This window comes from Crocuta crocuta, unplaced genomic scaffold, assembly GCF_008692635.1.
Source record: "Crocuta crocuta isolate KB4526 unplaced genomic scaffold, BGI_CrCroc_1.0 scaffold10, whole genome shotgun sequence".
Classification (NCBI taxonomy): domain Eukaryota; kingdom Metazoa; phylum Chordata; class Mammalia; order Carnivora; family Hyaenidae; genus Crocuta; species Crocuta crocuta.
The window spans coordinates 2,435,371-2,459,228 of record NW_027527551.1 but is presented as its reverse complement, the minus strand read 5'-3'; the positions used below and the strand labels follow the sequence as shown (position 1 = coordinate 2,459,228).

At 41.1% G+C, this 23,858-nt stretch overlaps 1 protein-coding gene across 11 annotated transcripts in view; it reads right to left on the bottom strand.

Moving 5' to 3' along the window:
• Positions 1 to 2,175: 2,175 nt before the first annotated feature.
• Positions 2,176 to 23,858, bottom strand: part of FBXO34 (F-box protein 34) — an 84,258-nt gene continuing 62,575 nt past the window's right edge. For 5 of the 11 annotated variants that reach the window (XM_077768363.1, XM_077768336.1, XM_077768346.1 and 2 more), the window contains 2 exons: positions 17,262 to 17,366; positions 2,176 to 5,449 (listed from right to left, as the gene is read on the bottom strand). In XM_077768363.1, the coding sequence (XP_077624489.1) occupies positions 3,301 to 5,439 (2,139 nt within the window). In that variant the 5' untranslated portion in view covers positions 5,440 to 5,449; positions 17,262 to 17,366 and the 3' untranslated portion in view covers positions 2,176 to 3,300. Of the gene's footprint in view, positions 5,450 to 6,876; positions 6,982 to 14,320; positions 14,381 to 17,261; positions 17,367 to 23,858 lie in introns of those variants that run through there. The other 6 variants (XM_077768390.1, XM_077768397.1, XM_077768380.1 and 3 more) reach the window with 3 other exon arrangements.

The following is a 23,858-nucleotide window of genomic DNA, read 5'->3' as shown; positions in this document are numbered from 1 at the left end:
AGCCATCAGAACCTGCCGGCGCATCTCACATCAGGATAGTCCCTAGAGAGGATTATTAACATTTTATGGAGCAGGTACTGCGTGTGAGTCACTGAGGGGAGGGTATGACCAAGCTACCCTCTATGAGCCCAGAGGAGTGGGGGAGCAAGACCAATACATAAAACGAGACGTGTGGCAGAGGTTCGCAGCGTGCTTGCCGAAAGGCACCCAGCCCAACAAGGTGGGCGGGACGGGGTGGGGCTGCCCAGAGGAAGCGCCTCCAGAGCCCAGAGCTCTCAGTGTGCTTAGGCAGGGAGGGTATGTGGTCACTTCTGAAGGATCCCTTCCCATGGCCATTTTATCCCATAAGGCCTGGATACAATTTTTTTTTTATCTTAGCCCCTTTCCCATTTCCAATTCATCCCCTGCCTTGGGCTATCTGGTATCTCCACAGGGCAGGACACAGAGCTGAACTGCCCCAGGGATGCGGGGAGGGACTCTTGACTCCCAGATTTCTCAGACTTTTCTAATGGTGGGTGAGGAAAACTAAGCCAGGCACATCAGAGCCTCTGATCAAAAGCAGAAAGGTGAAGGTCTTCTCTATCTGGGTGCCCATGGCAGTGGAGGAAGCTGGGGTCCTGGTGCCCACGTGGTTGTTTCCTTTCTTAGGAGCCTAAGATTCTAGAGCAGTGTGGGAAGGCAGCGAGTGCCGTACTGTAGCAAGAAATTTCAACTGGGCTGTTTCCACCCGCTTGGCACTAGGGGGCTCTAAAGCACAGTGGCCTTCTCCTAAGAGGAAAGCTACACTCCTCTAAATCAAGACCAGGGAGGGAGTGCCCTCTGATGCCACCTGCTAAAATCCCCCATCATTCACACAGCACTGGGAACTCAGCCCTGACACAAAGTTCAAAAGGGGTCGTCGATAATCTCTGAGGCCCCAAGAATCACATGCCAAGATGGGGTTGGGGCATTCTTACCTTGTCCTCTGCTCTCGGTCAGCCTGCGGCACAGCTTTGCGTCCCACGTGAAAACCAGATCCTGAATGGCTGACTTGGGAAAACCAACCAAAAAAATTGTTTATCCTGCGCATCCACCCTGGGCAAATGGAGAACCAACAGCCAACAGCAATGAGAGCTATGTTTCCTAGGCACTATCCACACACCCAGCTGTCCTCGAAATCCCGTGTGTGCCCAACTGCTGAGATCCTAAATCACAAGCCATGACAAGGCAATCTGGAAGGTGTGCAGAGACAGCGAGGGGAGGAGGACAAGCACTGGAGACCTCAGCCCAGGGTGCTCGGACTGAAAAGCATTTCCAACATACCTCCACTTGGGCAAGACCAGGGGAAGGGCACCGAGCCCATCAAGGAAAGGTAAGCTCTCCCGGCCTCTCCTTGTCCTGTATCACAGGCGCATCCGTGAGTCTCGGGGTCTGGCTTAGTGCGTCCGAGGTATCGTCATCTCCTGACAGGGAGACTTGTTCAGCATCAAGAGACACTCTCCAGTTTCAGTACTGCCTCTTCAGAGAGGAGCAGCTTGTCTACTGATGAGGGCAGAACAAGCCATGGCAGATTCCAGTGTGCAAGCCGCTCCGTGGCCACCCACCCCTCAGCCACGGGTAACCCTGGACCCAGTCCTGTCCCACTCTGCTTCGCTGTCCGAGCCAACACCTACTCAATCTTTACATCTCTCTCCTTCAGAGCCATCAAGGCCTTTACTCAACCACTTCCCCATCAGCCCCTTTCTGGAGGTGACAGCGATTATACGGGGTTTTGGTGGGTGCCTGATTTCAAGCCTAGTCTTCAGGTCCTCTTTCTGGGATCTGAAGCTTTCTGGGACCCGATACCTTCCGGATGCACCCAGCATTACATGACCATAGACCTGAATGTATCCTCACTGACTTAATAATTAGTTATGCCTAGACAAGCTGTGAGAACATTCTAGATAATACCTCCTCCAACAGGAGACACAGTGGGTGTTGGGCAGACAACAAACTCAAAATAAGTGTTAAAGTGTTAAAAATGTTGGTTCATAATGTTAAGTGAAGGTGGTCTCTTTCTGTGGCAGAAAAACAATTTTCTCTCCCCCTTCCCCCTAACAACTAAAAAAAGTTTAATCTCTTAATGATTCAATTCACAACATAATTCTCCAGTATTACCTCAAAAAGGGAGGAAAAAAAAAATCCGCAGAACTCAGGTCCCATTTAAGATGCATGTTTTTATTGAAGTTAAAAAAAAATTCATAACCAGACAGAAAGAGTAAAGTAGACAATGTTATAATCTGACTATATAATATTATTCTCTCATTCTTGATGGATCACTAAAATATAACAAAGGATTTTTCTCTATGCTAATTTTAAGGTTGTCCAGTTAAACCATTATTTGGTATCTTCAACAGGTTAACCTCTTAACTATTTAGAGTTTCTTCTCAGAAACATTCATATATTATACAGAAAACATTCATAGTTTATTTGGGAAACATTCATATTTTATACAGGATGTACAAACTTAAGACAAAAAAAAACACACACACACACACACACATACACACACACAAAAACCCCATAAAACTGTAGCCGCAACACTATCCTAGCTGCATTGTGGGGCTTCTGTTCAGTCAGCTGTCTGCGCTATACAACTGGATTTAACAGTGTTATTTACAGAGGGGTCAAAGCACTCATCTAAGGTAAAGGCGCTCGGGTTTAATGTGCACTTTCACAGCCCTATGAAAACACAACCATTATATACACTGTAAACACCACAGGGCATGAAATCCATCTCCAATCACAAACCTCAATCTCACAGATCAAGCATACAAGGGCTAAGGTAAGGTGCCTGACTTTTCCTTTGAAAGCATACTTTCGTCCGAGAGTGCTGCTATTTTCCATAGGACACTACTCACTTATTTCAAATATGGTGCCAGTGCTTGAAAACATTTCTGGAACCCCTTTTTGGGGATCGCCTGCATAGTCTGCAATGAACTCTTCTGAATGTCCTTGACGGTGGCAAGTCTTCGTCCTCTGAGGATGGATTTGTTTGGGAGAACAGGCATAGTTATTCACAGCTAAGTGAATCAAACTGGGGTACCACCCTGAACCAAATGGGAGGTGCCACTATAAACAATGAGACCGATTTCCTTGTACAGTGCGTAAAGCAAGAGTTTAAAAATTGCCTGAGCAATGCCAGTCCTGATAGAATACGTACGGATTCGCCTAGAGGGACAGCTCTGAGAGGCAACACTCACTTGCATGGTGTCTCTATAGCTCGAGGTGGGGGTCTGCAATTCTAGAAAACCAGTCCTTCTGTCGCCTCTCACGAAGGCTTCAGTATTCCTCTTCAGTGTCCGTCCCCTTTGCTTTCTTATGGATTGCCCGATTAAAGCTGTGACACGCAGGGACCCAGTGATTGTCATGAAGCCCCAGCTTACAGCCAGGGAAGGCTTTCTGAGACCGGTGGCAGCACATCCAGTATCCTGGCCCGTAGGGCAAAGCCTGGCAGTAGGGCTTGGGGTGCCACCGGCACAGGGACACATCCCCTTTCACGTACTTTTTCTTGCACTGCTTGCAGGGGTCCTCTCTGTACCGTGGATCTCGCACCCAGCGGGAATCTGCTGGCCTGATATTGTAGTATTCAATGATAAACTTGAAATAGCAGCAGGTACACTTGAGAGCCACTAAGCTCCTGGTGGGAAGTAACCTGAAGATTTTCACCATGAGGTGGTGGGGCAGAAAAGCCATGTACTGCTGAGGCTCCAAAAGCTGCTGGATTTTAAACCTGGTCTCCAGAAAGTCATGAGACACTTGCTTCTTCCAAATGGACACCTCAAGCACCGGTAGCGTGCTTTCCGCAGGAGAGGCTGGCAGGACAAGCGAATCAGCGGCAACACTTTTCTCCTCAGCGGTACCATCGCCCTCAGCAGCAGCCTGAAGCTGGCCGGCAACGCAAGACTCCCCTGTGCTTTCATTCAACTGGGAACAGTCTGACTGGTGCTGACCAGGTGGCAAAAAAAACAACATCCCCGGAAGTGGGTCTTCACAGGGCTTTAAACTAGAAGGCTGGCCTTGCTCTACCTTGGACACAGTGATACTAATGCACAAAGATTCCTTTCTTCTCTGATCAGGAGTTTGGCTAGTGAGCGGCACGAGTTCTCTACTCAGACAATCAACAGCATCTGTGGGCAGTTCAATGGCTTGAGAGCAGGTGCGAGGAGGAAACGATGACCCAACAAGTTCTTCTGTCATCTCCACATCATATCTATTGCCGTTTTTCATAGCAGTTTGCTGATCTGGCTCAAATTCTGCACTGTCCATGAGGAAATTCACACTCGCTGGCAACGAGGGACGGCCCCGAGGAGCGCCGTCCCAGGACTCCTCCCCCTTGGGAGAACAAGGGTCAGCTCTTGAGGGCCCACCGTCCACAGACACAGACCCCACAGGATTCACCTGAGTGTCTGCTGCCTCCAAGGCGCCTTTGTTTGTTTTGCCCTCATTAGCCTGAGTGCCATTTGCAAGCAACACGCGGCCCACATTTCGACGGAAGCTGTTATTCCTCGAGAGGTTCCCAGGCTCACGCTGGCTCTGACGCTTCAGGCACTCAGACTCCAGCCTGGCTACCATGTCAAGGACACGGATTGGCTCGCTCTGTGGTTCACCAACCTCAGGATTTCCCCTTTCCGTGGATTCTTCACAAGCTCCTGGGGCAGAAAAGGGCTCAGAGCCTGGGGGTACACCTCTGGATTGCCCAGGAAACCTCACCACAGCAGGTGAGTTGGTGCAGTTTGTCGTACATGTAGCTAGCAGGGCACTGGCTCTTTGCTCAAGGAAGGCAACCATCTGTATGACTGAGAGAGGCCTCCCGGCATAGACGCCATCCCCACTGTCACTCACATAATGCACAGAACAGTGCTCAATGCCACACGCAAAGGGCTCGGGCTGGTAGCACCTGCTGTTGACTTCCCTCATCCTTTCTAACTGTATCTTGGCTTTTTTAAGATCTCCTGATTTTTTCCTTCTTTTAGTAGCTCTCCCATCAATATCCCAGGAGCTTTTTATTTTCATAGATCCTATCCTATTGCTACACTGGTGGGCTGCAAAGAATGCAATTTTTTCCTTGGTATTTCCCGGTTTTACAACAGCCCAGATATCAAGCAGCCCTTCCCCTTCTTCACCCTGGTGGATTGTTGCAGACTGTGCATTCTTCTTGGTTTTAATATTCAAGCTGCTCTCTATCGGGCTCTTCCCACTCATGCTGCACAGAACATTTGGAGAAAGAATCCCAAAAGGCTTTCGAGATGACGCTTTACCAAGAGAGGGTGAAGGAAAGACACTTGGTTTCATGTAGCTAGCTTTGCATTTTTCATCATTTATAGCTTCGTGGTGGCTCATAGGAGTTCTCAAAGTTTCCCTGCTGATTTCCAGAGGTCGTTCTTTCTTCTGGAGTTTCCAATATGGCTTTAGGTGCATAACAGGGGCTCTACGGGAAAGAAACACAGATTTGATTAAGATTGTTGTAATTTTGTTTTTAGAAAAGTTTTTTTAACATACACTCAGATGGTTCTAGTAAGTTAACAGAAACATTGTGTCAGTTCATTACATCTTTGCCATACCAACTCTTATTTCAACTCATATTTAAGCTAGTTTTTAATGTATACATCAAGACTAATAAGGGCAAAACCACCCCTGTCTGTCCATGCTATATAGGCCAGAAGATAAACTGATGAATTTCAGGGGCGCCTGGGTGGCTTAGTTGGTTAAGCATCCGACTTTCGCTTAGGTCATGATCTCGCGGTTCGTGGGTTCGAGCCCCACATCAGGCTCTGTGCTGACTGCCAGCTCAGAGCCTGCAGCCTGTTTCAGTCTGTGACTCCCTCTCTCTCTGACCCTTCCCTGCTCACGCTCTCTCTCCTAGAAATAAATAAAACATTAAAAAAAAAAAATTAAAAAAAAAAAAACTGATGAATTTCAGACTGAACAGTGAATTTCAGAAGCTGACATTAGTTAACATTCTATATATGAAATTAGTCCTTTAAATGTATTTTTTAAAAAGTGAAGAACTTACTAAGGACTTCCAAGTACAAGGCACAGTATAAAAGGTAAAGAGTTCCCAGTACAAGGCATGGTGTAAAAGGAAAGGATAAAAAAAACTGTCCAGAATCCCCAGCAGATTGACATGATTTCAAAGTCATTACAGTTAGCTTTTCATTGCTTGCAAAACAGTCTATCAAAATGTTGTATTGCTTTCTAAGCTACTCCCTTACCGGTGAATATTTATAGATGTTTATAATTTCTCACTTGTTTGCTTATGTACTTTGCCCAGCTACTAGTCCTGGCTTTCTAAATAATAATCTATTTGTATATAAGCTCTTAACTGTTAAATTTTCTCCACATACTTTAAATCAAACATAGAACACATAATCCTTATTAAGTCTAAAAACCACTTTGAACTACTTCAGAAAAACAATGCTTTGTTTTGCTTGCTGACCAGGGCTGGAGATGGGAGCCATCTTAGAAAGATAATCACATGCAGAGATCTGTGTTCTAGTCCTTGCTCTATCATTAACTAGCTAAACACGGTGAGTGCACTTCGGACAAGTCACTTCCTCTCTGGGTCTGACTTGAAATGTTAACTGAGGGGTTGGAATACTAAATTATCTAATGATCTCAACAATTTTACAACAAAATATCCACTGTTATACAGAACCCTGTGCACTGAGAAGAAGTGTTTTGTAGGGATGCCTGGTCTCCTACAAGATAAACCTATAGACTAAACATCTGCAGTCACGGGTTGGTGGTAAGAGCCCCACACGTCTCGGCACCTGGAGTTTCCCTACTCTGACTCGTGGAGACACCAGTCTAAAATACACATAATTTGGCAATTCAACATATACCTTTATCATTTACCTTAAAACATCCAGTGAGTGCCTGCAATGTGTCCACCTCTATAATAACTGCTTTCAGATACTACTTTTAATCGTCAAGAATAAAAAGTGATCATCCAGAACAAGTTCACCTTTCAATTCTTAATTCCTTGAGTCTAGGCTCAGCTAAAAGAAGAAACAGGAATGTGAGTATCTTCTAGCTAAGTAAAGACAAGTCTTGCTTATTTAAGACAAGTACCTTTTCAAAGATATCCCTGAAATAGATCAGTTTGGTTTCTTGATGGTCTTTGGAAATTTCTATCCTAAATCTGTGATGTGCCCCCTTCCTGCATTACAACATTTTTAATAGCTTTCTATCATTATATAATTTAGTCTTACAAAAAGACCCACCCAGAATTTTCAAGAACAAGATGAATATGTATGAATAAAATAAATGACTAAATGATAAATGAATAAAAATAGGCATATCTAGTGCTAACTCGGTCAACGATTTTCTGGGTTTTCATATTCCCTTCAACCCTTCTCTTAAGTGAAGGGAGAGAAATGGAGGTTGTTGAAAAATCCAATGAATTCTCACATAATGATCTCATTACAGTGTCTGTGAATAAATTTAAACTTCAGCAATGTGTGTGCCATTCTGCATTGCACAATATGTTCTCTTTGCCTTCCTCCCCCACACGTTATTTTAGGTACTATTATTGATAGGGACATTAAGAAGAAACTAAATGTAATTACAGAAGGCTTTTGTTTGCACTTACTAACCTATGAAGTCAGATCAAGTGACACACTGCTAATAGGGTTTTAGCAAGATTAAAACAGGAGATGATCCCGGGGAACAGAAGTGAGGAAAGGTACAACCAAGGAAGAAGAAAAACCAGTAAGGCCATTGGATGTCATCAGCATGACTGCTGGAGGGTAGGGACCCTTGGAGGAAGCACAGTGATTAAGCATAGGCTTTTGTCCCCTACTTAAAGGTTGCCCAGGATATTAACCAACATCCTTCCTTTGCTGGGTTTGAACGTCCTGAGGCAGAAAACAGAAGAGTGTCAGCATGAGTAGTAAGTTAGAGTGAGAAACTGCGGCAATCTGAATTTGGGTTGAAATCAGTGGTAGGCCACCAGGTTATGATGCTGGGCACCAAGAGCACTGCCCCCAAAACCCGTAAGACAGAAACTTTACATCTCTAAAAGATTACACCAGATGGTGGCGCTTTCCCCACCCTGACCTCACCCCCACAAACACAGGCACTGTGGAAAGCTTCAGCCAGGTTTCCATGGTTGCCAATCTCTTCATCACAACTGTACTTTGAAGTTCACCATAAGAAAGTCTTGCTCTCTTGCAATTAAATAAAATGCTGGGCTATAGCACCTACCTACACGAGTGTTCTTTAGATAGTCAGAAATATCCTTGTAAAAAATTAAGATCCCTGGGCACAATGAATCAGAATTTCTGGGAATGGATACAGAATTTCTGAGATCTGTTTTCAACCTTTAGATTTAACTTGGAAGGGATTAAAGGTCATGTGTTAGATCCGATGTAAGAGTATCAGTGGGGTCCTCAATTTGGGCTGGGGTGCTGGTCCACCAAGAGGGGTGAGGTGGACCTGCCCAACAAAAAGCCTTGCAGATAGTGCACATGAAGCATCTATTCTAACAGCTCGGTAAAGACAGAACCATTTTCTTGTTATTCCATTTAAAGCACAAAAAAAGTCAATGGCCTTTTCATTGCCAAATTTCCTCTACAACTCCAACTCCTCAGTTTCTTTAACGCTACTTTTCCCCAGCTCTTTTCTCTTCTTCTCCAGCATTAAACATCCATGTTCCTCAGAGTTCCTTCTTCTTCTAGATCATTATTAATCTTAGGCTGTACAGCTCAGTTCTATCCACCACATACTGATGGCTCTCCAGCGGCATGCTCTCCCAACTTCATATCCTACTGCCTGCCTAGTAGACGTACCTGGATGTCAAAAAGAATCTCAAAAATCGAAAACAGTTAATGAAAGCAGCGAGTGCCTAGCCAACCAAGCTAGAAAGCTGAGTCACTAAATGACTGCTCCTCCCTGACCCCCATATCCAATCACCAAGTCACTAAAATGCTCCCTCGTTTCTTAATTTCTGGCACAGCTGCCCTAGTTTCGGCAGCCATCTTCCCTCTGCTCCACTACTTTTACCTATAGGAAAGCCTAACCTGTTTATCATTGGAATGCAAGCTGGAGGCCAGCCAGCCAAGTTATCAGCTTCATTCCTGCTTTGCCCTACTGTACTTCACACTTTGGAGGCTTATGCACAGAACCATTATTATAGGACCAGGTAGACAGAAGGCCAATCACATCACTTAAGATGATAATTTTAAAGCAGCCAGATCATAAAACTAACATAACATCTTCCAATTTTTTTCACCCTAATCACCACCCATTTCCTACTATCCATTTATCATCAGAAATTTACTAAACACTCTGGGTTGTATATTACTGGTATAATAAAGAATAAGACACAGTCACTGCCCTTAAGGAGACAGAGAAGTCAATAAACAATTACAATAGAATGTGATGTGTGTTTATAAAGACAGTACAGGTGCTGAGAGAATCCAAGCAGGGAGACGGGGGGACAACACACAGAAGGGGTGTATGAAGGGATGAGAGGGAACCACCAGCACCAAGGTCAAGTCTTGATGGTATAGAAAGGTCAGAAAAGCCCTGACTTTCTAAGCTAAGCCCTAAAGGAAGATACAAAAGTCCTAAGAGGTTCGAGAGTAAATGATACTTTTGGGAAACTGAGATAGGTGAAGAATAATCAGTCTAGCTAAGGTGCTGTGAGCGGATTAATAAACAACAGACAGCAAGTTTACCTAATTATAAACAGAGATTGAGGGACAGGTGTCAAGGATGGGTCTTCATCTTATGGCTTCATCAACTGGATGAACAGTGGGATACCTTTTAGTGAGATGGTGAAAAAAGGTGGCTGAGCAGATCTGGAGCAGGGAAAAAGGGTAAGTCCAGTTTTAAAAAGTGTTGCCTGTAAGACAGATATCTAGTAGGCAGACTGACACAGGTCTGGTCAGGAAAATAGGAGGAAAGGAACAAGGCTCCACAGAAAACATTTTAATGAGAAAAACATTTTCTGGATAGAGATATAGATGTCATTTTCCAAAATTTTCACAATGAACATATATTACATATATTACTATTATAAACAGAAAGAATGTTCATAAAAGGAACAGTCACTTTTAGGCCCTATAACAAGGTCAAATGAAGAACGCTGTCCAGTTAGCAAAGGAGATCCCTGGTGACCCTGTTGTAAGGACTACAGTTGGGTGAGTAGAGCAGAACCAGAAGTTCATGGTGAAGGAGTGACTGGAAGGTGACAAAGTGAACCTTAGCAACTCCTTCATGAAGGATGGCTGTGAAGAAGAAAGTCTTTGTACATACTTGCCGCCTTAATTCTTTCCAAGAATAAAGTGATATATAACAATGAATCAATTAAAACTTGAACAACTTTCCTCCAACTGAAAGACAAAATTCTGTTTTCAAATAATTCCAGTATTCCTTTTAGACTCTAACTTCTGTTTTCAGCTCAAACAAAGCTGGAAAAACTCTCACCTTTACACACCGTGTACAATCCCAAAATGGAGCCATGGAAGAAAATTTAACTTTGCTCAGAAAAAAAAAAATGTGCTTGGATAAATCCCAAAGTTGAAAGAAGCATACTAACTCTACACTATGGAGGGGTGAACTTGATCAATGAGGAATCAAATGGCAATATGGGGTCAGAACAGGGGAACGGGTGAGACTTCTCTTTGCGCTAATAATAGGCTTAGTGCTAACAGGAAGCCTAAAATCAAAGGCAGATGCCTGTTTTCTAACTTGTCACTCTTAATGTATGGCATTGCTTATCAAAACAGACTAAGAAGTCATTTCCTAAGTTTCTTTCTGCTACATTAAAGGTACAGGAATGTACTCCAAAAAGGAGTCTACCTCATTAGAAGAGTTAAGAGCTATTCTTCCTTTACAAAAGGCCAGAGGAATTAAAATAGACTAGTCCTTGAAAGACCATTCCCATGACACCTTTAGAGGGGCTGAAGTATACAGTAAATAAATTCATTGTTTCTTTAAGAATGTAAAAGCTTCTGGGGAACATCTGAAGACCACCTTCTTCACTGGACCATTACTGAAATGATTAGCAACTCCAGCAAAGTACTGCTTGTATATATAATGAAATCTTTGTTTTTCCAAATGAAGTAATGGAGTTATAATGACTTTCGAAGCTCCACAGCCAGACAGTGGTAGCATTAGAATGAGAGTTAGGTAAGAGTTTCCTGGATCTAGATCTTCCTTGTTACAAAGCAAACAAAAATAAAAAACCTAGGCCTGGGGGTGCCTGGCAGCCTCAGTCTGTAGAGCGTCTGACTTGAGGTTGTGAGTTTGAACCCCACATTGAGTATGGAGATTACTTAATAAAAAAAATTTTTTTAATGATAAAGTGTGCCTAGCATTAAAAAACAAAAACACGTAGGCCCAATTATGACACAAATGAGATTAAATAATTCTGACAGCATCTATTCAAAAAGATCTTTATCTTTCAAATTGGGTCAGTTTTTCTTCAGTGCCACATAAAACCTCTACACATAACTGTGATGAATTAAAGCAGACATACCACATCACATATGAAGCCATACGAATCTACAAGTATGTTGAAACGATTCCCATGGCTGTTAAAGTAGAAAAAGTGCCAGGAACAGGAGGGTGTGAATACACGTGGAGGCAGAAGAAAGGACTTCCCTTCATAATCCCCTAGGCACTGACAGAATGCATCCAACTCCCACTGAACGCTTTAGCCAAAATAAATAAAATAAAATAATAAACCAAACAAACTGTAAGTCAGAAAAGACAGCAGTTCTCAAACTGGGCTCCAAAAAATATTGGGGGAGGGAGTTCACGTCTTTTTTAAGGAACATTCTCTAAAGCCATTTCATGGGACAAGTGTACTTTGAACAGCCAGTGCATGGATTGCTACTGCAGTCTTGGTTCAACAGATTCTAGGGGATATATGATAGAAGGAAGAGTAATTACTCAATGGCTGGGCACAGGACTGTGGCTCAGGCTTTATTTCTTTGATAAATACCGTGGGTCCTATTTCTGAAGTAATTTCCCCACCCCTTCAACCCCTACCCAGGGTTGCTGACAAAAGTCTTCAGTTGACAGACCTTTTGTCTGCATTGTTACTGCAAACAAACTGTTTTTGCTTGGTGTATTAGTATTTGTTACTCTGAATTTTTACTTTTTTGCCTCTTTGTTCTTTCCTGTGAGGAATAACCTATTTTAAATTCAGATACCTGTAATGGGCCAGCCTGTGCCCAACTAACTGGTACTTTGCTCAGATCAAGTCCCCACACAGGGCAGATGTTCAGTGTGGTATTGCATTTACACTCAGAATTTCATGTTATTCTCTGATTTTTCTTTTCTTCTTTTTACATTAGCTTTTTTTTTTTTTTTTAAACACTTATTTTTGAAAGACTGAGTTCCGGGGTGGGGAGTGGGGGCAGAGAGAGGGAGACAGGAGCCAAAGCAGGCTCTGCACTCAGTGCAAAGCTCAATGTGGGGCTTGAACTTAGAAAACCATGAGATCATGTCGTGTACCAAAATCACCAGTTGGCCACTTAACCAACTGAGCCACCCAGGCGCTCCTGTTCGCTGATTTTTCATTTCTAACATTATTTGGTCCTAATGGAATTTGAACTTGTGTTTGTGGCTGGCCTTGGCCTTAGAATGTTTAACATTAATTTCCTAGGAAGATGACTTTTTTTTTTTTTATTATTATTTCTAGGAGAGAGAGAGAGAGACAGCGTGAGCAGGGGAGGGTCAGAGAGAGGGAGTCACAGACTGAAACAGGCTCCAGGCTCTGAGCTGGCAGTCAGCACAGAGCCCGACGCAGGGCTCGAACCCACGAACCGTGAGATCATGACCTAAGCGAAAAGTCGGACGCTTAACCGACTAAGCCATCCAGGTGCCCCGGAAGATGACATTTTTATGTTCAAGTTTGGTCAAAGAGGGTGTATGTTAAAGCTCTGATCAACTCTTTGAAAGTACTGCATTACTTTCAAAGAAAGTATTGCCTTAAAAATATGTTAAATTGGGCCGCCTGGGTGGCTCAGTCAGTTAAGCACTGTACTTTGGGTCAGGTCATGATCTGTTTGTGAGTTCTAGCCCTACATACGGCTCTGCTGTCAGCACAGAGCCAGCTTCAGATCCACTGTCCTCATCTCCCCTCCCACCTCCCACCCCTATTCTCTACCCCTCCCCTGCTTGTAAACACTCTGTTTCTCTCAAAATGCATAAGGAAACTTTAAAAAATATGTTAAATTTATGGGGTGCCTAGATGGCTCAATAAATTAGAGTCTGATTCTTGGTTTTGACTAGGCTAATGATCTCCCGGTTTGGGAGTTTGAACCCCACATTAGGCTCCGCCCTGTCAGTGAGGATTGGGATTCTCTCTCTCCCTTGCTCTCTGCTCCCTCTCACACTTGTGCTCTGTCAAAATAAATAAATAAATCTTTAAAAATACATTAAATTTACATAAAATGTATATATGGAAGAATGGCTTTTTTCAAAGGCTTACTCAAGGAATGACATTTTGCTATGTGAGAGGATAGTATTTTCCTTTGTTTTCATTAAGAAATATTAGGATAGGAAAAATAAGCAACAGAGTTTTAACAGGAATGCTGAGTATCTGAAATTTATAGAGGCAAAATTTTCTTGGTAATGCTCAATGTACTTTTCAATATATATCAGTGATTTGGGGGGACTAAATTTTTTAAAAGTGTTTCACTGGATTTTGATATTCTTTCTAGTGGGAACTACCAAACTGTAGACTTCTCATCAGTTTTAGGTAGTAGTAAATTGTGATGTGCCAGAGTTAGGTGACTGTTTAGCATTATGTCACAGGAACAATAGGAAAAAACTTTGTAAACCACTGTTGACTGGATTAATTTAAACATGGTAAGTTTAACAAAACGTAATACTTCAGTTTGTCTATGTCTCCAACTGTTATTTAATAATTCAAAATAGCCTGAGCAAGTGTTCTTTCCTTTAGCCTCCTGTCCCTCTTCCTATCTACTCCAAGAAAAGAGGGGGAGGATCCATGTGAACTGATGACTAATGCAGTATTTTGCGGTACACTATAAAACTGTTAGGTGTTGCTTCTATTGTGATCACAATGGAAAAGCAAAGTAGTGGCTACCCTTCCCAACTTGTAATATTCCTTTCAGTATCTTTTAGATACTATATTGGCCCATCAAACCTTTTTTTATTTTTAGTTTTTAGTGTTTATTTATGAGAGAGAGAGAGAGAGAGAGAGAGAGAGAGGGAGGGAGACAGCATGAGAATTAATTCTCCACTTGTAAAGAAAGGAGGCTTATTGTCAATAGAAACCTGAAAAGACTGCTGTTCTGGGCCTGTTTTCTGAACTTACCAGGTGGAGTAAGGGGTACCTGGATGGCTCAGTCAGTTAGCCTCTGATGCTTGGTTTCAGCTCAGGTCATGATCTCACGGTTCACAAGGTTGAGCCCCACATGGGGCTTCATGCTGACAGTGAGAAGGAAGCCTGTTTGGATTCTGCCCCTCCCCTGCTTGCTCTCTCTCTTAAATAAGTAAACTTAAAAAAATAAAAATAAATAAATTTTAGAGTTAAAACTGTGTCTTTCCAGGATGCCTGAGTAGCTCAGTTGGTTAAGTGTCTAACTTCGGCTCAGGTCATAATCTCATGATCTGTGAGTTCGAGCCCCATGTTGGGTTCTGTGCTGATAGCTCATAGCCTAGAGCCTGCCTCAGATTCTATGTCTCCCTCTGCCCCTCACCCACTCACGCGTGCGTGCTTGTACCCTTGCGTGCATGTATGTGCGCATGCTCTCTCTCAAAAATAAGCATTTAAAAAATTTTAAAATAAAATGACTATTTCCAAGGAGTAATTGTGAGAAATCTATATTACAAAAAACCCTCAATCATTAGGCACCAAGGAGCCCAAATTTCATATGGCTGGACAAAAATCACATACTGGGGCTTATGTACTTGTCTTAAATCTCATATAAAACTATTTGAGTAAATAGAGGGTCTGTATTCAGTATTTTATACCCCCCATTGTCATACCATTCTGCAGAATTTGACTAACACTAGAATTCCTAAAGCCAAACAGGAAAGACAATGGTGTACAAGCAAGATTATGACCTCTCAGTTACAGGGTAAACTATGGGCCTTCAGAACCAGCTTTATATAAATGTAAAAATGTGACAAGAAGTCAGAGGTTAAAAGAGCTCTTAAATATAAGTCCTATCTTCTGAAATTCCTGGTGTATGTATTTACTTAACATGGTTGTAATCATATTATACACACAATGTTGTACTTTACATCACAAGTATTGTCCATGTTATTACATGGTCTTGAAACCTATAAAAACTGTAAATTTATAAGTGCCAGAATTTAATAAATATTCCCTCCAACCCTGGAGGTTCTAACCATAAGAGGTTACATCCATGCAACTTTCATGGATGCACTCTCTTATGCATTTAAGGGTATGCCCTTAGAAGATTCCCAGAAGTGGAATTTCTGAGTCAAAGTTTGAGTATTTTTATGACTGGGTACATCTTGCCCAATCACTCTCCAAGTAGTGCTAGTTTACCCTGCCACTACCAAGAAAATCATGCTAGTTTTATGGGCAAAAGTTTTATTGTTTAAAGTGAAAGAAAGCAAGCAACGCAGACCTAGAGATAAAGATAACAAAGAAAGGACAATAGAATAATCTGTTTTCATTTCTAGAATAATAGCAACTCAAAAATGTTTACTATGTGCCAGGCACTGTTCAAAGCTCACAATCCCTCCCACCCCCAAATAAAACCTAAGAAGTTCATGCTCTTAGTATCTCTAACTGCAGATGAAAAAAACAAAGGAGAGAGAGGTTAAGAAACTTGCCAAGATGACGCAAGCAAGCACGGAGCCTGCGTGTGCACTGTCAGGAGTCAGAGGCTCTCCTCTTACCCAGCACACTGAAAAGAGGGAGCGCAGATGAGGAACACAGGGCTGGAGACCCCACCCAGTAAGCTTATTTTCACCGTCATAAATGAAGACTGAGCAGTCTGTGAGAAGAAATAGAATTTGGGTCACAGGTTAAATTTTGGATGCTGAGTCTAATAACTGACTTAAAATTATTCGTTTATTTAATATTTAACTTCCCTTTCAGTGTCAGACTAGAACCTGAGGCTTCAGCAGGAACAAAACTGACAGAATTCCTGAACTCGTGGCAAACCTGAAAAATCTACACTGATCTGTTAGCTTTTCGCTCATTTACAAATTTAAAAGTTTCCCACGTGCTGAGTCAAGTTAGCAACAAAGGTAGACATCACTAAGAGCACTCAAATTTTATTTCTGGCAAAGAGAAAGAAACTTCAAAAACTGAATGCAAATATGACAGTCAGGACCAGAGGCCTGAGTACAGATGATATTATCAGAGAGTAAGGCTGGGTTGGAATGACTGTACACAGAATACCCAGAAGAATACATACAGGTATTATTCTGGTGTTGATTTATAATAGACTTGTTTATAAAAATTAGTTTCAAAGAAAAGAAAATGGTAGAGAATAGATGAGATAAAATATAACCACAAATAGAAAACTATAAAATGATAAAGAATCAGACCAATATGAATAGGAAAATTAATATCTATTATATCTAGATTTCGTAGGTCCTACCATCTCTTTGCAGTACACTAGACTCTATGAAGCTATACACAACACTTCATCATTTCCCCAAAAATGCACTAGGGCAAACAGAAATAGTTACCCTTGCTATACTTTTTACTAACACTCAACTACTACTTCATTATTAGCATATCAGTTTGCTAGAGCTACCATACAAAATACCACAGACTGTGTGGCTTAAACACAGAAAGGTTACTTTTCATTAAGTCTGGAGGCTAAAAGTCCAAGATCAAGGTGACAGTGAGTTTGTTCTTTTCTGAGGCCTTTCTCCTTGGCTTGAAGAAGCCTGCCTTCTCACCGTGTCTTCACAGGGTCTTTCCTCTGGACACACATGCCTTTGGTGTCTTTCTCTTATGATCAGAATTCTTTCTTCTAAAGACACCAATCAGATTAAATTTGGGCCCACCCTGTCTACCTTTGTTTAACTTAATTATCTCTTTGTTGTTGTTTTTTTTTTTAAGTTATTGAAAGAGAGAGAAAGAGCAGCATGAGCGGGCAAAGGGCAGAGGATGAGGGAGAAAGAGAATCCTAAGCAGGCTCCACACTGTCAACACATGAAGCCTGACACAAAGCTTGATCTCACAACCACGTGATCATGACCTGAGCTGAAATCAAGAGTCTGGATGCTTAACCAGCTGAGGCTCCCAGGCACCCCTTAATCACCTCTTTAAACGCCAGCTCTCCCAGCTCTCCAAATTCCGGTCACATTCCCAGGCACTGGGGATTAGCACTTCAACATATGCAAAGGGAGGCAGCAAGCAATTCAGCCTGTAACAATGGAGCAAATGGAAGAACTCATGAGTTAAAGCTTAATGTTTTAAGATCATAAAATAAAAATACCAAAAAAGCTATTCTGATACAATCTCTATACAACCCATATTTTTTTAAAAGAATACTTCAAATCATTCATGAGCTCACTGCTCCAAATAATTAACACCTGGACAATTGTCTAACTTTCTGCAAAATATGTCTGGAAGGGGAAAAAGTTATCACTCCTATTAAAACCTCATTTCTACAAAATACAATGGTTATTATTAACCTTTTTTGCAGCCACTATAAGCCCTTTAAAATTCTGATGAAAGAAAAAGGATGCTCCCTGAAAAGGGGGGGGGGGGCAAGCTAAGAGCAAAATACAGGATGGCACCACCCTGCCCCCAGGTGGAATATGTGATATCCCTCAGGTCCTGGCTACCCAAGAACAGAAAGGGCTTTAAGTGCTTGTCACGGTAATGTGGGAAACTAAGGCATATGAAAAATTAAATTCCCTTAGCCTAGAGCCCATTGACAAGACCCTGACACCAGCAGAGTGACCTCCCTCTAGGGGCTCAGCTGTCTCGATGACACTTTGCTGGGGGCAAAAGGACTTAGCTTAACATTATCCCAACCTTGAGGATCCTATAAGTCTATTTCCTTTATCTCAACTGCCCCCAATATATGCTGGCAATCATACTCCAAGCTTATGGCCTAAACATCTGAAGGGTCTCATGACTGAGGTTTTTCTAAACAGTAATAAATGGCATTTCCCTAACAACAGCTAGCCCCTCAAGTTCCTAGAAACCTTGCTTCCAAAATTCCTTAGAGACTCATTCTATCCCTGATCCCCTCCCAACCTGAGGGTATATAATGAGTTACCTGCCACAGCCCCAGTGCAGCAATTTCTGCCCACAGGTCCTGTCCCTGTGCTTTAATAAAATCATCTTTTTGCACTGAAGACATTTTCAATAATTCTTTCTTGGTTGTTGGCTCCAGACCCCCATCCCAACATCACCCCAAAACTTCATCACTCCCTGTGGAAAGGACACATAGCCACAAAGTCTGGCATGATTGCTGTTTCGGGAGATGCACAACCCACCTCCCTAAAAGCTCATCAGGATCCATGGACTCAGGTTAAAGAGCACTAACCTAAAGAACCACTGATATCTAAATTAATAACTAAGTCTATCCCAAAGTGGACCAAAATACTTGAAATTGAGATTATCTTGAAAAAATACAGGATATATAGTAACCACATTTATATTTAGCTACTTAGCAAAGGACTGGAAGTATCTAATGATCAACCAAATAATATTAGAATAAATTTTAACCCTATTAGCCAACACTTAAGGTGGGGAGAGTAGAGAAGAGAGAATAAACATTACTTCAGAAAGTCTAAGAAGACCTACTGCAATTCAGCACAAACTCTTAGAATAAAAAAGAGAAAAGTAACAATAGGTAGAAATCACTTCTGTATATGGAGAGAAGATCCATTATTTTCTATACACCAAAGTCACAGGCAACAAAGACAACATTATGTTGTGAAATTTCAAAACCTGGCTTGTTTTCTACTCTCTTTACGCCTGACTTCCCTCAAAAAGCAGCTTTGGATATGTTCAGACAATTGGGCAAGAGAGAGACTTCTGTAGAATTCACTATTCCACCTGGGGACCTCTGTGGATAATTTTACTAAGATGTAAACTCCCCAGGAAAGGGACCCTTGTCTGCCTGATTTACCACTGCTGCCTCTGGAGCCTCATTCAAAAATCGTTTGTTGAATTCAAATGGATGCTGTATTCTAGAGACAGGCTGAATGTGGAAGACAGGCTGAGAATTAATATCCATCTCCTCTGTACAAGCAGCTCAAATGGATCACTATAGTTTTGTGTTGGATCCAACATGATAATAAGTGGCAATATGGAGTCCCAGAAAACAAAAGTGCTATTCATTAAAGAGATTTTTTTGTGCCGTTATTTTCTAAAGGGATACCCCCAAAATAATTTGCTGGAGCTCCAGCTGGGAAAATAGCTAAAAAATGTGAATTTTTATTTCCTGGTCTAGTACTTTAATTTCCCTTCTATGGACTTTATATGATCAAAAGTCCAAGTTCATCTGTAAAGTGAACACACAAAACCCCCCACGGAAAAGTGAAAATCAGGTTTATTCCACCATAGATGTATCTGAAGAATAAATTCAACTTCTTGGCTCTGAGCAGTAAGAAGTCAGTTAACCTCAAAATTCCTGGAGCTTGAACAAGAACTGAAGAGAGTAAGAAGAAAGGCAGTAAAACGTATGAGGGGAAAGAAATTATCTGGTCACTTTCTGATTTACCTCAGAAAGTTAAAATCTCTATTAACCTCACCAGATATTCTTATGAGCCTCACTGACCTGGCAAAACCACTAGGTCTTTGACTACTTTCTAGTGCACCAGGTTCAGATGCTCGCTTTAAATGAAATACCAATGAAGTAACTGGTTTTTTTCCCCTAAATAAATCCTTTCCAGAAACAAAAATTTGTCATACTGTAAATATTAGTAGGGGACTATTTGAAAGGTCCTTAAGGACCCCTAGTGGGCCCCAGATTCCTTGATAAGTCTCAAATGTAAAATAAAACAGCTGTGAAATGGGAAAACTGAACAAAATCAGATTATTTTCCAAGACTCCCTTCTACAGTTATACAAAAGAAAACTGCACATATATGGAAACCAACTTGACAATAAACTATTTAAGAAAAAAAAAAAACTGCCCAATTTAGAAACAAAGGTCTTCAGTGAGTAATACCAAAGCTAACTGTACTAAGCAAGCATATTTTAGACTTTATTGCTCGGTATTCCAAACCAAACCTAGAAATGATTTTAGAAAATTAAGTACCTAAGCTCATTAAAAAGAAAAAAACTTACACAAGTAGGTAAGATGTTAAAACAGTAATTTATAGTATTATACAAGTAGGGAAGTACACACTCATTAGAGTGCATATTCATCACTCATAGCTAGGAAAAAATTACTGGTAAGCACTCTACGACAACCTCTTACCTAGACGAAATACATGGGTCTAAAGTCATTCTGCAGTACTCAGCTACTCAAGAGAGTATACTGCACATCTCAACACCAAATCTTGTACAGTACTATATTTTAATCACTGCTACAAAATCAAAATAAAATATACTTAAAACCATTAAATGCGTTAAATTAGAATTTTATTTGGGGGGCACCTGGGTGGCTCAGTTGGTTAAGTATCCAACTCTTGGTTTCAGCTCAGGTCATGACCTCATGGTTCATGAGATCAAACCCCAGGTTGGGCTCTAGGGCACTGACCGTGCAAAGCCTGTTTGGGATTCTCTCCCCCTCTCTCTGCCCCTCCCCTGCATGCCCTCTCTCTTTCAAAATAAATAAATAAACTTTAAAAAAACTGATCAATCTCTGAAAAACATTTTTTAAAAATTTCCTAATAGGTTTTGATTCAAAATAAATGGAGGGAATGATAGAAATAGATGTTACAATTTTCTTTTACTAAATTAATGGATCTGGGCATTGATCATCAGTAGCTGTTAATGTCACAAACCTGAAACACAGCACATGCTCCTGATGGAAGGAAAGAAGACATTAAAAAAAAAAAAATTCTAATCTGGTCAATCCTTTATTATCATGACCTAAGCGAAAAGTCGGACGCTTAACCGACTAAGCCATGCAGGCACCCCTGGTCAATCCTTTAAAGCCAGCTACCAATTTACAGAAAACACTAGAGACAAAAATATGTTACACTTCCGAAAAATACAAAACAGTAAAATCTAGCAGAGAAACTGTACCACAGAACAAAAGAAGGCTGGTTTCTTCAAGCAAACTCCAAGTTAGAAAGACAGAAAGACAGACTGGGGATCAGCAGAGTGTATGTTGAGGGAGACTATGGATTCAAAGAGACTTAACAAGAGCCCCTCTTGCTGGCTTAGTCAGTAGAGTATGCAACTCTTGACCTCAAGAGTCTTGAGTACAAGCCCCACACTGGGCATGGAGCCTACTTAAATACACACACACACACACACACACACACACACACACGAAACTTAAGAAACCAACCAAATACAACGGATGCGGAGTCAAACAGACGTACTATAAAAATTAATATATATGTATATGTATGTATTTTTTAAGTCCTTACCTCTTAGATATACATCTTAAAATCTTTTTAGATTAAGTGATATGATAGTTGAGATTTCCTTCAAAACAATATGGGAGAGAAGAAATGGGAGTATAGATCAAACAAGACTGGCCATGAGATGATAGATTGCTGAAGCTGGATATGGCTAAGCGCAGGTTTGTGATTCTACTATTTCTATATTTTTGTACATTAACTGAATTTTCTCATAATTACTGGTTTTTAAAAAGGAAATAATTGGCAGCATTTGGAAAACAGTGGATTAACCAGCCTAGGAATGTTCATTATGCGCACACAGGGTGAACCTGCATGCAGTCTGATTTAGAGGAAAATGTGGAGTGGTGGTTCCTGGGTAAAATAGCTCCACAGGACTCCTGGTAGGTCCCTCTCAGCTAAGCCCCAGGCTATATGATGTATCACTCCTCCTAGGTTCAGACACCGGGCACCAACCAATATAAATTCTTTTTGCCCTACTCCACACTAGTTACTAAAAACTAAACAGGAAACAATTGAGAGAACAACAACAACAACAACAAAAAAAACAGAAAAGGAGACAAAAACATAGTCAAATAAAAAAGAACTGAAAGTCAACAGAGATCAAGACCAATCGATCCACTTCTTAATTAAAGAGATATGGCTTTCAAATTCCCTCATTCTGTAATCTAAATGAGCAGTTTATTAATACCTGAACCTGCCTTATGTATAAGTACACTTAACTCATAACTTTAAAGATAAGTATAAATTAAATATTTCAATAAATGCATAAGAAATTTTGCTATTTAAAGATATCTCATTGTAAATTTTTTTATAACAATATTAACCCCTCCGCATTCACCCATGGGGAAGGGAGAAATGATAGTATTAGTATTAAAATATTAATATTATTAATAATGTAGCCATTGACATTTATTAAGCATGTATTAACACATTAATTTCATCTTCAGGGCAACTCTATGAGATATATACAATTATTATTTATTCACATTTCACAAATGTGGAAACTGACCAATTAAAGTATAATGAATATTTTAAAATAATTGATAATACAAGCAGTTCATCCTAAAATATTAAGTGATGAATTGTTTTTTTTTCAAGTTTATTTTGAGAGAGACAAAGCATGAGCAGGGACAGGGCAGAGAGAGATGGAGAGAGGGAGAATCCCAAGCAGGCTCCACGCGATCAGCGTGCAGAGCACGACTCAGGGCTCCAACTCAGGAAACTGTGAGAACATGACCTGAGCCAAAATCAAGAGTCAGACACTTAACCACCCAGGTGCCTGAATGGGTCATTTTTTAAAATGTGCTTTATAACAGCTTTAAACAAGCTGTGTGTGTATACACACATATTGATATAAAAATAGAAGAGTCAAAGGATTTGCTCACAAGTCACCAAATCAGCTGTACAGAATTATAAGTTCAGTATATCAATGATGATATTTCCTAAACCCTCAAATTCCAGTGGTTCTCCATTCTTTAAAAGGAAAATTAAGTCACAAACCAAAGTCAGTTCAAATTCATTTTAAAAGAAATGTTTCTTTTGCCCAGGAAATGGTCAAAGACTCAAAGATTAACTGAACACGCACAGATCAAAGCTGAACAAAAAGCCAAAAGGAAAGCATTATATATTATCTACTCTTTAAGGGCATGGATCCTGTATGGTATTTTATAGACTCTTCTCATGGGATCAAGCACAGAATACTTTACACATAAGAAGAGCTCCATTAAAAGTAAATGCCAGGCACTATTGTACAACAGCATCCAAGTCTCCCACATCTTCATCAATCTGGCCTCCAAATAAAGTGGGAAGTAATACTTAGCAAACTCTTTTGACTCAAAATACCTACTCTTCACTGTTAGTATCCACCGCCAGACTTGCTGGGTAGGAAAACCAGTTTGACAAGGCAATCACTGCCCTGTTCCAGAGACAACTTCATAAACTCAGTACCCAAATCCCACAGTACCTCCCCACAAGGAAAACTGTTCTACCCATGACTTTCTTATAAAGCCTCAATATCCTCTGTCACCAAAGGTTGATAACTTAGCATGGGGTTTTCAATCTTTCTTGAACTGTAGACACTTCAGAATCTGAGGAAAAGTCTTAAGTTCTCTGCCCAAGAAAAAGGCCAGGGCATGCACACAAACAATTCTGCACAGAATTCAGGGGAAATCTTAAGGCTTCTGATTAACAGCTCCTGTCTTAGTTCTTCTTTGTAATTTTGCCTTTCACCATCACAGGGACTATTTATTTAACCTTTCTTCCCTACCTGTTACCATCTTTGTCATTTACTCACTGTACTACTACTGTAGTACACTGTACAACTACTGTAACTGCTCACCCAGCTGCCTCCCCCCCCCG